This window comes from Sus scrofa, chromosome 9 (genome assembly GCF_054392235.1).
Source record: "Sus scrofa isolate SSC_HxYL_T2T_F1_AM1 chromosome 9, Sscrofa_HxYL_maternal_Yorkshire_Landrace_v2.0, whole genome shotgun sequence".
In the NCBI taxonomy this organism is placed as follows: domain Eukaryota; kingdom Metazoa; phylum Chordata; class Mammalia; order Artiodactyla; family Suidae; genus Sus; species Sus scrofa.
Genome location: NC_139391.1, coordinates 110,068,328 through 110,086,042, shown reverse-complemented (window position 1 = coordinate 110,086,042; position 17,715 = coordinate 110,068,328). Strand labels below are relative to the sequence as shown.

At 43.5% G+C, this 17,715-nt stretch overlaps 1 protein-coding gene across 11 annotated transcripts in view; it reads left to right on the top strand.

Annotated features, from left to right (window-relative positions):
- Positions 1-524: 524 nt before the first annotated feature.
- Positions 525-17,715, top strand: part of SRPK2 (SRSF protein kinase 2) — a 265,786-nt gene continuing 248,595 nt past the window's right edge. For 5 of the 11 annotated variants that reach the window (XM_021102580.2, XM_021102579.2, XM_021102577.2 and 2 more), the window contains exons 1-2: positions 11,490-11,663; positions 12,204-12,258. In XM_021102580.2, the coding sequence (XP_020958239.1) occupies positions 11,537-11,663; positions 12,204-12,258 (182 nt within the window). In that variant the 5' untranslated portion in view covers positions 11,490-11,536. Of the gene's footprint in view, positions 777-11,489; positions 11,664-11,999; positions 12,114-12,203; positions 12,259-17,715 lie in introns of those variants that run through there. The other 6 variants (XM_021102587.2, XM_021102591.2, XM_021102590.2 and 3 more) reach the window with 3 other exon arrangements.

Genomic DNA, 17,715 nt, shown 5'->3' with positions numbered 1-17,715 from the left:
GGGGAAGTTCAGCATAGTTTGTTTTGGTCAAATCCTTTAACCTGTTTAAGTATATGTGGGCTTATTAGTCAATATTCTAAATCCATCTTAATCTGGCCCTGGACAAATCTTCGGGAGTCATTTTTCAGCTGATTATGTAAGAGTCACATACAGAAGGCATTTTATTTATAATAAATATATCACTATTGATGATTTTCTCTAGATAATCTTTCTAATCTACGTTCCTTTTTCTTTAGTCTGAATGTTGGACTGAAAATTCCCTTTCATTTCTACTGCTTGGACAATACGAACGAGAGATCTTGAAGGATTCGCCCTTGCAAATCAGAGGCACAAAAGGAAAGAAGGAATGACCCCTTGTGGTGGTTTAAAAATATGTTCACACACCCTGTGGTAATCCTCCCTTCAAGAGGTGGTTTCATCCTTGGAGCCTGTGCTCTGCTTGTTTCTAATGGATAGAATGTGGTGGAAAAGGTGGATTGTGACTTCTGAGGATAGGTCATAAAAGGCATTGCAGTTTCTTTTTTGCTCTCTCTGATACCATTCACTCTGGGGGAAGCCAGATACTCCAGCAGCCTAATGGAAAGATCTAGTTAAAGGAAGTAAGACCTCTCTGAAACAGCCAGCAACAACCTGAGGCCTCCTGCTGACAGCCATGTGAGTGAACAGATCTTGGTGACTGGTCTTTCAGCCTTCTCAAGCCTCCTGATGACTGCAGCCCCAGATGACATCGTCACTCTCCAGCTAGATTGCTCCCAAGTTGCTGGACCACAGAAATCGTGAGATAACTAATGCTTGTTGTTTTAAGTTGCTAAATTTATGAGAGGTTTGTTAGACAGCAGTAGACAAGTAATACATGTCTTAATATGCATATATATATATATATATATATATATATATATATATATATATAGGGAGTCCCCTTAGTGGCTCAGCAGTTACCAAACCCAACTAATACCCATGAGGATGTGGGTTTGATCCCTGGCCTTACTCACTGGGTTAAGGATCTGGCATTGCCTTGAGCCATGTTATAGGTCACAAACGCAGTTCGAATCCCAAGTTGCTGTGACTGTGGTGTAGGCCAACAGCTCTAGTTCCAATTCAGCCCCTAGCCTGGGAACTTCCATATGCTCTAGGTGTGGCCCTAAAAAGCAAATCAAACAAACCAAAAACCCATATATATATATGTAATTTCGGGGAAAACACTAGATCCTTCTCTATGCAGTTTATGTGAAATAACTCATTTAATCCTAACAAACATATAAGGTAGGTCATATTGCTATCTCCACTTTGCAGATCAGGAAACTGATGCACAGAGAAACTGAGAAACTTGCCCAAGGTTACCCAGCTAATGGCAGAACTAGGATTTGAATTGTGGTGGTTTGGCTCTGCTATTTTATATATTAACTTCTGTGTTACACTTATAATGGTGCTAGTGCCACTGAGAAATATGCTTTAGTGTAATAACAAGAGGTGGACTTAAGCTTCATAACAGAAAGTGTGGATTATATATAAAGAAACTTTTCTAAAAATTTAAAAGTGTTGGAGTTCCTGCAATGGCGTAGCAGAAGCCCTTGCTCAGTGGGTTAAGGATCTGGTGTTGCCGCGAGCTGTGTTGTAGGTTGCAGACAAAGCTCAGATCCTGTGTTGCTGTGGCTGTGGTGTAGGCCAGCAGCTGTAGCTCCAATTTGACTCCTAGCCTAGGAACCTCCATATGCTGCAGGTGTGGCCCTAAAAAAAGAAAGCAAAAAAAAAAATTTATAGGTGTTAGGCTTTAGAAGGAGACTAGCTTCTCATCCACTTAAGGCCCCAAGATGGATTATATGACCTCTCAAGTCTGTTTCCAGTTCTGTGACATACTAACTGTACCTTCTAAGATACATGATTCAGTAACTCTACTTGGAAATATTGGAATTCAGTTGGATTTATGGCGTTCTTTAATTTTCTTCTCTATTAGATAAAAATTAATATGAGCTATTCCTCTTGAATTCCATTTTGCTCGGTTGGGGAAAAACACATATGCATGGCCTTTTTCATTTCTTTTGAACTGCCACTGAAACCTACATCTAGTTCTAATACCTTCCCTCCTTTTGTAAAATTTTATTTTTTGTAATTATAGTTGATTTACAGTGTTGTGCCAATTTCTGCTGTATAGCAGTGACTCAGTCACACACACATTCTTTTTTCATATGATTTTCCATCATGGTCCATCACCGGAGAATGGATATAGTTGCCTGTGCTGTATTGTAGGATCTCATTAATCCATTCTAAATGTCATAGCTTGCATCTACTAACACCAAAATTCCAGTACCTCCCAGTCCCCCTGCTTCCCCCTTGGGCAACCACAAGTCTGTTCTCTATGTCTGTGAGTCTATTTCTGTTTTGTAGATAGGTTCATCTGTGCCATATTTTAGATTCTACATATGTGATTCATATGGTATTTGTCTTTCTCCTTCTGACTTACTTCATTTAGTATGATAATCTCCAGTTGCATCTGTGTTGTTGTGAATGGAATTATTTTGTTCTTTTTATTGCTAAGTAATATTCCATTTTATATATGTACCACATCTTAATTCATTCAAATTCCAATGGATATTTAGCTTGTTTCCATGTCTTGGCTATTGTGAATAGTGTTACTATGAACATAGGGGTGCATGTATCTTTTTGTTTGTTTGTTTGTTTGTTTGGTCTTTTTGCCTTTTCTAGGGCCGCTCCCACGGCATATGAAGGTTCCCAGGCTAGGGGTTGAATTGGAGCTGTAGCTGCCGGCCTACGCCAGAGCCACAGCAACACGGGATCCGAGCCATGTCTGCAACCTACACCACAGCTCATGGCAACACCAGATCCTTAACCCACTGAGCAAGGCCAGGGATAGAACCCGCAACCTCATGGTTCCTAGTCAGATTCGTTAACCACTGACCCATGATGGGAACTCCTGCATGTATCTTTTTGAATTATAGTTTTATCCAGATAAATGCCCATGAGTGGGATTGATAGATCATATGGTTAATTCTATTTTTAGTTTTCTGAGGAACCTCCATATTGTTTTCATAATGGTTGTACTAATTACATTCCCACCAACCGTGTAGGAGGGTTCCCTTTTCTCCATGTCCTTCAATGTTTGTTATTTTTTTTTAAATTACTGAATGAATTTTATTACATTTATAGGTGTACAACAATTGTCACAACCAAATTTTACAGCATTTCCTTCCCAAACCCTCGTTCATCACCCCCCCACACACAGCATTTGTTATTTGTAGACTTATTAATGATGGCCATTCTGACCCATGTGATGTGGTACCTCACTGTCATTTTGATTTTCATTTCTCTAATAATTAGTGAAGTTGCACAGAGTCTTCATGTACCTACTGGCCATCCCTATGTCTTCTTTGGAGAAATGTCTGTTTAGGTCTTCTGCCCATTTCTTGATTGTGTTGTTTGCTTTATTATTGTTGAGTTGTATGAGTTGTTTGTATATTTTGGAGATTAAGCCCTTGTTAGTTACACTGTTTGCAACAGTTTTCACCCATCATGTAGGTTGTCTTCTCTCTCTCTCTTTTTAATGGTTTCCTTTGCTGTGCAAAAGCCTATAAATTTGATTAGGTTCTATTTGTTTATTTTTGTTTTTATTTCTATTGCTTGGGAGACTGACAAAACTTTTCCATGAGTTATGTCACACAATGTTTTGCCTATGTTCTCTCCTAGGAGTTTTATGGTGTCATGTCTTTTTTTTTTTTTTTTTTTCGGCCATGCCCACAGGATGTGGAAGTTCCTGGTCCAGGGATTTAACCCGTGTCAGAGCAGCGCCCCAGGCTGCTGTACTGATAATACCAGATCCTTAACCCTCTGTGCCACAAGGGGACTCCTGGTGTCACGTCTTATGTTTAAGTCTTAAGCTACTTTGAGTTTATTTTTGTGCATGATGTGAGGGTGAGTTCTAGTTTCACTAGTTTACATGCCGTTGTTCAATTTTCCCATCACCACTTGCTGAAGAGACTGTCTTTCCCATTTTATATTCTTCTTCTTTTTGGCCACATCCATGGCACGTGGAAGTTCCTGGGTCCAGGATGCAACCTGTTCCATAGCTGGGGCAGTGCCAGATCCTTAACCTGTTGCATCACATGGGAACTTCCACATTTTATATTCTTACCTCCTTTGTTGAAGATTAATTAACTGTAGGTGTTTTTATTTACTTCTGGGCTCTCTATTCTTTTCCATTCATCTGTGTATGTTTTTGTACCAATACCATACTGTTTTGGTTACCATAGCTTTGTTATATTGTCTGAAGTCTGGGAGATTTATGCCTCCTGTCTTCCCCCACCCCTCAGGATTGCTTTGGCAATTCTGGGCCTTTTATGGTTCCATATGCATTTTTGGACTATTTGTTCTAGTTCTGTGGAAAATGTCATGGCTAATTTGATAAGGGTTGCATTAAATCTGTAGATTGCTTTGGGTAGTACGGCAATTTTAACAGTATTAATTCTTCCAATCAAAGAGCATAGGATATTTTTCCATTTCTTTGAATCCTCTTTAATTTCCTTTATTAATGTTTCATAGTTCTTGGTAATACTTTCCCTTCTTAATTATATTTTCACATAATTAATTTATGTAGCAATAAATGATGTTAGAAAAAAATTAAACTTATATTCTATTATTGTTTCTTTTTTAATATTTCCTTCAATAAGTTATTATTATTATTATTATTTTGTCTTTTTAGGGCTGCACATGCAGCTTATGGAAGTTCCCAGGCTAGGGTCAAATTGGAGCTACAGCTGCTGGCCTACACCACAGCCACAGCAACGCAGGAGACACTGGCAATGCCAGATCCCCAACCCACCAAGCAAGGCCAGGGATTGAACCCCCATCCTCATGGATACCAGTTGGGTTTGTTATCACCGAGCCACGATGGGAATTCCAAATTATTCTAAATTATTATTTATCTCAAAGAAATTTATTTTTATTATTTTTTTTTGTCTTCTTAAGGCCACACCCACAGCATATGGAGGTTCCCAGGGTAGAGGTCCCATTGGAGCTGTAGCCGCCAGCGTATGCCACAGCCACAATAACGTGGGATCCGAGCCACACCACAGCTCCTGGCAGTGTCCTCATGGATGCTAGTAGGTTTCTTTAACCGCTGAGCCACGATAGGAACGCCTCAAAGAAATTTTTAACTTCCAAATTAGCAGAGACTAGGTTCATAATTTATCATTCTTTTTTTTTTTTTTTTGTCTCTTGTTTTTTTGAGGGCCGCACCTATGGCATATGGAGGTTCCCAGGCTAGGGGTCTAATCGGAGCTGTAACTGCTGGCCTAAACCACAGCCACAGCAACACCAGATCTGAGCTGTGTCTGTGACCTACACTACAGTTCATGGCATCACTGGATCCTTAACCCACTGAGCAATGCAAGGGATTGAACCCAGAACCTCATGGTTCCTCGTTGGACTTCTTGCTGCTGTGCCACAATGGGAACTCCCTTTAATTTATCATTCTTTCTTTCAACATCTAATATAGTATGTGTAAGGTTATTTAATAATTAGGTTGATATATTTAATAAATTCACAAATATTCTAGGTGGCAAATAGTGTTCTCTTCTCATTTATGCAAGTAGAAAGACCGGCAAGATTGCCTTAAGGTTTTTAAATCAGTGTTACCTTTTCAGCAAGGCCTTTGCCAAACACCTTCCCAATGGCTTGCTGTTTTGTTTTGTTTTGTCTTCCTTGTCCTAGATGCTACTGCCATCTGGTATATATTTCACATTTTTATTTTGTTTATTTTCTGTTTTTTGGCAAAAGAATGTAAGCTTCTTGAGGTCAGGATTTTGAGGTGATCTCCTCTGCTCTAGACTCAATACCTAGAATAATGCCTACTATATAACAGGTGTTTGATAAGTATTTGTTGAGTAAATGAATGCAAAAGATTCAACAGAATGAATATGGTTCCCAACTAATGTTCATGATAATTACTATTAATTGAGTATTATCTTATTTGATTTTCATAATGATCTGGGGGAACTGATATTATTGATAGTATTACTGTTTTCTGGATGTTATAATTAAGTAACATACCCAAGGTTATGCAAAAATTAAGTAGCAGAAATTAGTTTCAACATTAAGCTGAGAAAGGAGCCAGTCACAAGGACACATATGGTAGGATTGCATTTATATGATCTGTCCAGTATAGGGAAGTCTGTATAAGACAGAAAGGAGTGGAAGTTCCCGTTGTGGCGCAGTGGAAACGAATCTGAGTAGGAACCATGAGGTTGTGGGTTCAATCCCTGGCCTTACTCAGCGGGTTAAGGATCTGGCATTGCTGTGAGCTGTGGTGTAGGTCACAGATGAGGCTCTGATCCCACGTTGCTGTGTCTCTGGCATAGGCCAGTGGCTACAGCTCCAATTAAACCCCTAGCCTGGGAACCTCCATATGCCGGGTGTGGCCATAAAAAGGACAAAAAGACAAAGGACAAAAAAAAAAAAAGAGACAGAAAGGAGGTTAGTGCTTGCCTAGGACTTGGGCAAAGGGTGGTTTTGAGAAATGGGGAGTGACTGCTCATGGGTGTAGAGATTCTTTTCGGGTGATGATATTGTTTTAAAATTAGATTATGGTGGCAGTTGCACAGCCATGTGAATATATAAAAAACCATTGAGTTTTGTATTTTAAATGGGTGAATTGTGTGGTATGTGAATTATATCTTAATAAAGCTGTTAAAAATAATAAAAGAGGAGTTTCCATTGTGGCTCAGAGGTAATGAACCTGACTAGCATAGGTGAGGATGCGATCCCAGGGCTTATGCCATGGGTTAAGGATCTGGCATTGTGGTGAGCTGTGGTATAGGTTGCAGATGCTGCTCAGATCCCAAGTTGCTGTGGCTGTGATGTAGACCAGCATCTGCAGCTCTGATTCAGCCTCTAGCCTGGGAACTTCCATATGCCGTGGGTGTGGCCCTAAAGCAAAAAATAAAAACAAAAACAACTCAGATTTCTTGGGCTTCAAAGATCCTGATTGAATTCTAGAAGGAGCCATAACTGGAGAAGTAGCTGGTTCTGAGATCCAGTTAGGAAAAGCATAAGTTTTCCTGGAACATCTTGTGCCAGAAAGTAAAAAGGTGCTCAAAAGCTGACTGGGACATGTGCAAAGACACTGCAAGTTGAAAGTGTCTGCCCTGATTAAATATGGGACAATTTAAGAATTAAAAATCAAAATAATAGTAACTGCTGTTAATATCGATACTTTAATTTATGAAGTCCAAGTTATGACTTTTATATTTGATGCTTTTTGAGATCTAAGTTATTTTTGTCTAAAACGAGATTACTATGTTTTATTCCAAAAGCTTTTTTGTTTAGTTTTAATTATCTCTTATACACTTGAGATTTTTTTTTGTCTTTTGTCTTTAGGGCCGCACCTGAGGCATATGGACGTTCTCAGGCTAGGGGTCTAATCGGAGCTGTAACTGCCAGCCCTTGCCAGAGCCACAGCAACGCCAGATCCGAGCCGTGTCTGTGGCCTGCACCACAGCTCACGGCAACGCCAGATCTTTAACCCACTGAGCAAAGCCAGGGATCGAACCCACAACCTCAGGTTCCTAGTTGAAATCGTTTCTGCTGCACTACGACAGGAACTCCTGAAGATTTTTTTTTTTTTTTTTGGTAAAGATATACCACATGAATTTTTTTTTTGTATGTAAATGTTCATTTGTTTTAGCATTATTTATTGAAAAAAGGTATCTTTTTCCTACTCAGTTATATAGGCACTTTTGTTGAAAGTCAGTTGATGATATTCATGTGGCTATCTTCTTTTTGGAATTGACTGTTCATTTTGTATTTGCGTTCTTTTTTTTTTTTTTTTAGGGCCACACCCACAGCACATGAAGGTTCCCAGGCTATGGGTCTAATCGGAGCTGTAGCTGCTTGTCTATGCCAGAGCCACAGCAACGCCAGATCCGAGTCACATCTTTGACCTACACCACAGCTCATGGCAGCGCTGGATCCTTAACCCACTGAGGGAGGCCACGGATTGAACCCAGGTCTTCAGGGTTGCTAGTTGGGTTCTTTAACCACTGAGCCACAATAGGAACTCCTGTGTTTGTGTTTTTTATCTCTTACTGCTTTGTAGAAATTCTTTATATATTATGAATATGAATCATTCACTGAATATATGAAAATAACTTTTTTCACTTTATATCTTGATTTTTTACTATGTTAATGATGTCTTCGGTGAATAAGTTTTCTTGGGAGTTCCCATCATGGTGCAGCGGAAGTGAATTCTGCTAGGAACCATGAGGTTGCAGGTTCGATCCCAGGCCTCACTCAGTGGGTTAAGGATCTGGTGTTGCTGTGAGCTGTGGTATAAGTTCCAGATGTGGCTCGGATTCAGTGTTGCTGTGGCTGTGGTGTAGACCAGCAGCTACAGCTCTGATTAGACCCCTAGCCAGGGAACCTCCATGGGCCGTGGGCACGGCCCTAAAAAACAAACAAAAAGTTTTCTTTTTTTCCCTTTTTTTTGCTGCACACAAGGCATATGGAAGTTCCCTGGCCAGAGAATGAATCCCAGCCACATCCATGGCCTATGCCTTATCTGTGGCAACACCAGATCCTTCAATCCAATGCGCCAGGCTGGGGCTCAAACCTACACCTCCACAGCAACCCAAGCTTCTGCATTCGGATTCTTAACTCACTGCACCACAGTGAGAAAACCCAGACTGCTTTTTAAATACAAGGTGAAAAAGGTACCTTTACATGAAGAAAAGACTACATGTAACATCACCAATAATAGAACACACTGACATCATATACCTCTTTTTTTTCTGCTTTATTTATATATTTTTATTTTTTACTGTTTTTGTCTTTTAAGGGCCACACCTGTGGCATGTGGAGGTTCCCAGGCTCAGGGTTGAATCAGAGCTGTAGCTGCCGGCCTACACCATGGCCATAGCAACATGGAATTCGAGTTGAGTCTTTGACCTACACTACAGCTCATGGCAATGCTGGATACCTGACCCACTGAGAGAGGCCATGGATCGAACCTGCATCCTCATGGATACTAGTCGGATTCATTTCTGCTGTGCCACAATGGGAACTCCCATCATATACCTCTTGATGAAACATACTAAGATGCACACATCATCTATACAGTGTTCCTGACAAAATTATTTAAGTTGAATCTAATAGGGAACAGATGATAAAAATTGAGGAACATTCTGCAAACAGTAGAATGGAATTCTTCAAAGAAGTGAGTGTATAAAAGAAAAAACCCAGGGATTCTTTTACAGTAAGGGATCTTAAAAAGTTATGGCAATGCCATGCATGAACCTTGACTGTATGCCAGACTGAGAAAAAAGTCAGGACATTTTGAAAATTTAAATATGGCCACTGTATGTTATAGTCAGTAGTATTATAATAATAATAAATTTTCTGGGAGTTCCCGTCGTGGCGCAGTGGTTAACGAATCCGACTAGGAACCATGAGGTTGTGGGTTCGGTCCCTGCCCTTGCTCAGTGGGTTAACGATCCGGCGTTGCCGTGAGCTGTGGTGTAGGTTGCAGACGCGGCTCGGATCCCGCGTTGCTGTGGCTCTGGCGTAGGCCGGTGGCTACAGCTCAGATTGGACCCCTAGCCTGGGAGCCTCCATATGCCGCGGGAGGGGCCCAAGAAATAGCAACAATAACAACAACGACAACAAAAAGACAAAAGACAAAAAATAAATAAATAAATAAATAAATTGTCTTGGAGTGTTAATAGAATTCCGATTATGTAGGAGAATATCTTTGTTCTTATTAGATCCTTAGTGAAATATTTAAGGGTCAAGAGTAACAGTCTTCCAAAAACTCAAGTGATTCATCATAAAACAAAACAAAAAACTCATACACGTGCTCACACATACAGAGAGAAAACAAAAGTGGTGAAATGTTCAAAATTGGTGCATATGGGTTGATATTGGTGCTCACTATATTTTTCCCATAAATTTAGGTTTTTTTTTTCCTGCTTTTTAGGGCTGCACCCATGGCGTATGGAGGTTCCCAGGCTAGGGGTGGAAATCTGAGCTACAGCTGCCGGCCCATACTACAGCCATAGCAGTGCCAGATCTGAGCTGTGTTTGGGACCAATATCATAGCTCATGGCAATGCTGGATCCTTAACCCACTGAGTGAGGCCAGGGATTGATCAAGCAACCTCATGGTTCCTAGTCGGATTCGTTTCCACTGAGCTACAACCGGAACTCTGTAGGTTTGATATTTTTGAAAATAAAAAATTGAGAAAGTAAAAAGCTCTTCAGATTCAAGCAGTGCTGTTCCAGCGGGTTTAGCATCTTTAAAATAATCATACTTTTTTTTTTTTTTTTTTTTTTTTTTTGGTCTTTTCTAGGCCCACATCTGTGGCATATGGAGGTTCCCAGGCTAGGGGTCTAATTGGAGCTGTAGCCGCCGGTCTACACCATAGCTCACAGCTCACAGCAATGCCGGATCCTTAACTACTGAGCAAGGCCAGGATCAAACCCGCAACCTCATGGTTCCTAGCTGGATTCGTTAACCACTGAGCCAGGATGGGAACTAGCATCTTTAAAATAAATATTTTATTTATTTATTTTTGTCTTTTCTAGGGCTGCACCTGTGGCATTTGGAGGTTCCCAGGCTAGGGGTCTAATCAGAGCTTTTGCTGTTGGCCTAAGCCACAGCAATGCCAGATCCGAGCCGTGTTTGCAACCTAGACCACAGCTCACAGCAATGCCAGATCCTTAACCCACTGAGCGAGGCTGGGGATGGAACCCTCAACCTCATGGTTCCTAGTCAGGTTCGTTAACCACTGTGCCATGATGGGAACTCCATAAAATAAATATTTCAGAGCAGCTATTCTGATCAGTTAAAACTACAGATGATGGAGTTCCTGTTGTGGCTCAGCAGGTAAAGAACCCCGAGATAGTGTCTCTGAGGATGTGGGTTTGATCTCTGGCTTTGGTCAATGGTTTAAGGATCCATTGTAGGGGTAAGCTGCAGTGTAGGCTGTGTATGAGGCTTGGATGCAACCCCTAGCCTGGGAACTTCCATATGCCCCTGGATGGCCTTAAAAAGAAAAAAAAGAAAAAAAGCGCAGTTGAGATTAAATGGTCAGGATGAATCTCTTTCAGAAATATAATTATTTAAATGAACAAGGGACCTCTGCAGTTATTTTTCTCACAGTCATCTTGATTAGGAAACATGATGCGTGAGTTTGGAGTCAGCTAGGCCTAAATTTGAATCATTGCTGGGTAAACCTCTTCAGGACTGTTTCCTCTTCGTAAGATGGAGAAAGAACTCCTTTGGTGGGTTGTTGAATTAAACTGTTACCTATGGTATTTACAGAGCTGGGCTTTGATTCGTGTGCAAACACTTAATTCAACCTTCCATGCTATTTGCATCGTTTCCTTCATCACACTCGAGCAATCCTCTGGGGTAAAGGTGAGAAATAAGATGACTTTTCCAAGGTCACACAGCTATTGAAGGACCCAGGTTTCCCAGCTCTTGGTCCTGTGCCCTTTACACACTCGCCGGAGAGGAGGGAGCGGCGCTCATGGGGATGCAAGGATGTAGAGGAGCAAAGGGGGAAAAGAGGCCGCGCGAGGAGAGGTGGTGTGAGACCCATGGAGGCGCTGGCCCAGGAAAGGCGCATGGAGAGGCGGGCAGCGCGTCGGGCCGGGGTAGGTAGAGGGGCTATGGCTCGTGGCCCTATGCCGGGGAGAGGAAGGAGGCCTGGGCCAAACGCGGGGGCGCAGGAGCCGAAGGCCCAGACGGCGGCGGGGGCGGGAGCAGCGGTGGATGTGGGGGGGGGTCATTTTCGCCCAGGTGAGTCAGGCGGGTGGGTGCAGGTGGGTACGGGTGGCGCGGGAGGGGCAGCGCGGAGGGTCTGGACCCCACCGGGTGGGTGGGGGCGGGGCGGGGGCGGGGCCGGCTGGGGGCGGGTCTTGCTGGGCCCCCAGCTGGAGCGGCAGCTGCGGCGGCGGCGCAGGCGCGGTCCCCGCCTCCTCCTGGCCGGCAGAACGAGTGGTGGCTGCATCCCGGCTCGGCTCCCGCGTCGCCGCCGCCGACGCCGCTGCCGCCGCGAAGCCCCCCTCCCCGCTTCCGCTGCGTCGCGATGAGCTCCCGGAAAGGTGAGTGGCCCGTGGCGTCCTCTCTTCCCTGCCACGCGGCCCCTGAGGCCGGTCTGCCCGACCGTTAATGTGTGTCTTCTCTTTCCTCAGTGCTGGCCATTCAGGCCCGAAAGCGGAGGCCGAAAAGAGAGAAACATCCGAAAAAGTGAGTCCACGCTGCGCTAGTCTCCGGACCCCCGCCCCTGCCCGGTCGGGGGTAGCCCGCGGCCGCGCAGGGGAAAGTTGCTCGGGTCCCCGGGGCGGGCGAGCGGGCGGGCTGATCCCCCGGGACGCCGGCGCTCGCCTCCAGCGCGCCCCGCGGGCTGCCCGGGGGGAGGGGCTGACGGTCGGGGGAGGGGCGCGCTGGCCCGCGGCCAGCCCGCTGAGCATCCCGGACCCTCGGCCCCTTGGGTCCCAAGGCACAGGGGGCTGACGGACGAGGAGGCGCCGGGCGTGCGCAACGTCCCCGGCTCGCCGAGCTGTCCCGGGGGTCGCGGGCCTTCCTGGGAGGGGCGGTGGCGTCTGCAGGCCGGGCCCGGCCCCGCCGCGCCGAGTGCCGGCGTGAGGCTGCGGCGTTGCTCCCACCTGGCCACCTGGCCACCTGGGCCCTAGAGGAAGAGGAACGGAGTGTGAGAAAGAGTGTGTGTGTGTTGGGTGTCTCCTCCTCTTCCTCCCCGGCCCCCACCTTTCGGCCTTTCAGCTGAAAACCCGAGCTGGTTGTCAAGTGGTTTGCCTCGGGCGTGTTCCTGGCTCGAGTTCAGCTCCGAGACCTGTGCGTTTCGGCGCTTGGGTTTTTTTCCGAAACTTTCTGCCCGGGCCGAGCGTGCCTTCACTGCGCGGCGGCTGCGCCCGGGTCTCCGGCTGCGCGGGACCGGTGGGCGTGTGCGCGGGCGGTCCTCGGCGCGGCTGCCCAGCCCCTCATTGTGCTGGGAGGCGACGAACGGGGTGGTGATATTTAAAACGTGCCAGCCGCCAGCCACCCCCAGCCTGGCCGCGGACCGGAGTGGGAGCGCCCGGCGCTCGGGAAGTCTTTCCTGGAGAGCTGCTTCGGGACCGCGGAGCGCCGCCGTGTCTCTCCCTTTCTTTCCTGGTTTTGAAGAATCTATCAGCGTTCAACATCTTTACTCCTTCTCCCAGATTTGTGGCTTCCCTCTTCCATTTGAGCAAGAAATACCCTGTGTTAAATTTGCTACTATAGGGATAGCCCATCATCATCTTTAAATAAAATCACGAAATATTTCTTGTTTGTTTTCTTTAGGGGACGAACCTGCAGCCTTCCTAGGCTTTTCCCCTTCCTATTAGCCTTGATTTCTGCTTAGCGAATTTCACACCCATTGGTGGCGTCTATGAAAACTGCCTAAGTCTTTACTATTAATGTAATGTATCGTGATAGGATTTTTGTTCATTCAAACCGGAATATAACTTGAAAGTATGTTCAGCATTTCACAAAATGTCGGTAGCAACATCATAATGCCTTTAAAAAAAAAAAAAGAAAGAAAAACCTACTAGAGCGAGGAAGAAGTACTTATTAAGGACTTAAGGAACTGGTGGGTAAAAATTGGGTATTACATTCTCGAAACGTTAAATAGCAATGGATATTTGATAGTTTTAGATGCTTTAAAAATTAATGCTCTCAATCAGAACCTTACATTAGGCATTTCTTTTGGTGAACGACGGAAAGCCCATAAGTAAGGACTGTCATGTTTAGGATCCTGAGTGTTGGGTTTGGAGCACAACTTTCAACTCAAAGAGTTTATTCCTGCATAGCCCCTTTTTTTTTTTTCAGAAAAGTTAATAGAAGTTGAAAAAGACATGCTGGGAGTTACCCTTGTGGCGCAGCGGAAATGAATCCGGCTAGTATCCATGAGAATGCAGGTTCAGTCAGTGGGTTGGGGATTCTGCGTTGCGGTGAGCTGTGGTGTAGGTCACAGACACGCTTGTATTCTGCGTTGCTGTGGCGTAGCCCAGCAACTACAGCTCCAATTTGACCCCTAGCCTGGGAACTTCCATATGCCGTGGGTGCAGCCCTAAAAAGACACCCCCCCAAAAAAAGAAAAATGCATGCCTTTTTTTTTTTTTTTTGTCTTTTTTGCTATTTCTTGGGCCGCTCCTACGGCATGTGGAGGTTCCCAGGCTAGGGGTCCAATCGGAGCTGTAGCCACCGGCCTACGCCAGAGCCACAGCAACGCGGGATCCGAGCCGCGTCTGCAACCTACACCACAGCTCACGGCAACGCCGGATCGTTAACCCACTGAGGGAGGGCAGGGACCGAACCCCCAACCTCATGGCTCCTAGTCGGATTCGTTAACCACTGCGCCACGACGGGAACTCCAAAAATGCATGCCTTTAATTTTGGTGATTGCTGTTTGTGTGCAGAGATGGGTATATGTGTGTGTGTGTTTTGTAAACATGTATGTAAAATGTAGAAAAATCGTTAAGTCAACATGTGTTTCATATTTCAGGGTATGACTTTCCTAATGACCTAGAGCCTTTTTTGGTGTGCTGTAGTTTGGATTTATGTAGTATGTTTATAAAGAATTAGCATATAGGGAGTTCCCATCAGGGCTCAGCAGTAGTTAACCCAGCTAATATCCATGAGGATGCATGTTCCATGCCTTGCTCAGTGGGCTAAGGATCCAGTGTTGCTTCAAGCTGCAGTGTAGGTCACAGATGTGGCTTAGAACCAGCATTGCTGTAGCCCTAGCTTGGGAACTTCCATATGTCACAGGTGGAGCCCTAAAAAGCAAAAAAAAAAAAAAAGTGCATATCCACAATATTCAACTTTTACTCTCACAGGCTAATTTGTTGTTGTTTTCCCTTATCTATTGTAATCATGTGACTAGATTTGAGGGACGACGCCTCAGCCAGTGACTAAATGAACTGGCCAGTCTGTAAGGACTAGATAGCTGTGTTACATAAAGTGTTTGATTGAGGCAGTGTCATTTTTCTTTTTCTTTTTTTCTTTTTATGGCTGCACTTGCAGCATATAGAAGTTCCAAGGCTAGGGGTTGAATTGGAGCTGGAGCCGAGGCCTATGCTACAGCTTGTGGCAATGCCAGATCCTCAATCCACTGAGCAAGGCCAGGGATCAAACCTGCATCCTCACAGACACCATGTTGGGTTCCTAACCTGCTGAGCCACAGTGAGAACTCGAAGACGTGAGAACTCTAAGACGTGTTTTTTTAAAGGGGTGTTTGATGTGTTTGATTTATTTACATATTCAACAAGTATTTGCATGCTCTTCCTAGGAAAGAGTAGTAGAGTTTTGAACAAGACAAGCAAACTTCTAATAAAGCTTACATTTTATGGGGGTTTGGGGAACCCTAAAGCAAAAGGGAGAAAATGAATATGAGAACCATAAGTATAGTGGTAGATGATATTTGAAAACTGCTAGTCAATTTGCTGCTTGCTTTTCATGCATTTGTCCCTTGTGACAATTCTCTGAGGTAGGCATTGTTGTTCTAACCACTTTACAAATGAAATGGGCACAGCCTGAGTAATTACCATGTCCAGCTGTTACGTTGAATCTAGTTAGGCTGGGACCAGAATCCACACTCATCTCTCTCAGGAGGTGATAATTGAACAGAAGTTAGAATAAGAAGATGAGATGGAAGTGTGGCAAATGGGTTAGGAATGTTGGGGAAACCCAAAGGTTATGGTGGCTAGAGTGCTGCCCAAGAGGATGGTGAGGGGAGAGGAGTCAGAATGAGTAGGGCCTGCCCTTGTAAACTATTGGGGGCAGAGGGATTAGAGTGACAGGATCTGATTCCTGTTTTAAAAAGAGTACTGGTTGGGGGTGGAGGGAAGTGTGGACCAAGGGAGGAGTAGACACTGGCTTTCCTCGCTTATGGAGCTGGCCTTCCATGGTGACTTGGTGTGGACGCATGGAGTGCCACTAGTGAGAAGTGGTCATGTAGGGACTTTAGGATACTGGTAGCCTCAGAGGTATTCCTCATTTTATAGACCGGCCTGACAGAGGATAAGGTCACATCATTAGCTTAGTTTGGATCAGAATTCAGGTCTCCTGATGCTCAGTGTTTTTGCTTTTTGATTAATTCTCCAGAGGAGGAAAGGGAGTAATAGATCTAATTTTAAACTATATTAATATCATGAGTGACAAACTTGAATTATATGACTACATGAGCCTGGCTTGATGTAATAGGATATACTTTTGTCATTATCTACTTGTGTATGCAAGTGGCACTTCATTTTAATTCACTTCAGTTCTGTGAGCTTTTATGTACTGAGCCAGTTCTTATAGACTGCTTTTTTAGAACACTAGAATTTGTAGTTGTCAGAGATTAGATTAAGATTTCTCTATTTAACTGAGATTATTACATGTCAGATTGTTCTAGTGAGTTTAATTTGCTAATTATCAATTATGCTGCTTTGTGAGTAAAAGGCAGCAAGGAGGGGAACTACAGTGTCATTTCAAACATGAATCTTAAAAATTAGCTAAATCACATGGCTTGGGATAGATTTTTGCTTTGGAGCATGTGGATATATACAAAAATTTAAAAAGATTTTTATTTATTGATTTTCTCTAACTTTTATTGAGAGGTAATTCACATACTGTAAAATTTATTTTTAAAAATTTATGTATGTATTTTTAAATTGAATTAAATTTTATTTTATTTTATTTTTTGTTTTAGTCACCATTGGCATGTGGAAGTTCCTAGGCCAGGGATTGAACCCCTGCCACAGCAGTAACCAGGGCCACAGTAGTGACAATACCAGATCCTCAACCCGCTGAGCCACCAGGGAACTCCAAACTTTTTTTTTTTTTTTTTTTTTTTGTCTTTTTGTCTTTTGTCTTTTGTTGTTGTTGTTGCTATTTCTTGGGCCACTCCCTCGGCATATGGAGGCTCCCAGGCCAGGGGTTGAATCGGAGCTGTAGCCACCGGCCTACGCCAGAGCCACAGCAACGCGGGATCCGAGCCGCGTCTGCAACCTACACCACAGCTCACGGCAACGCCGGATCGTTAACCCACTGAGCAAGGGCAGGGACCGAACCCGCAACCTCATGGTTCCTAGTCGGATTCGTTAACCACTGCGCCACGACGGGAACTCCAAAACATTTATTTTTTAAAGTGTATAATTTGCTATTTTTTTTAGTATATTCACAAAGTTGTGCAACTATTGTCTAATTCCAGAAGCCCCATATTTGTTGAGCAGTCACTCCCCATTCTTCCCTGTCCCCAGCAATCAATTTATTTTCTTTCTGTTTAAACTTGCCTATTCTGGGTATTTTATATAAATTTAATTATAACAATATATGGTCTCTTGTCTGATTTTTTTTTTCACTTAGCATAATATTTTCAAGGTTCATCCATTTTGTAGTATGTATTGGTACTTCATTCCTTTATATTGCCAAGTAACCTCTTACTGTGTTGATACACTACATTTCAGTTATCTAATCATCCATTGATGAACATTTGGGTTTTTTTATACTTTTCGGCTTTAGGTTACATTTATTTTTATTTTTATTTATTTATTTTTTCTAACATTCCTATGTGTTATGTAGTACACATTTCTTTGTTTTTCAAAATATCTTATGTTCACTATTGCTAGAAGTACATTTTTTTTTAAATTTAAGTTTATCTTTATTTGATACTACCTTTTA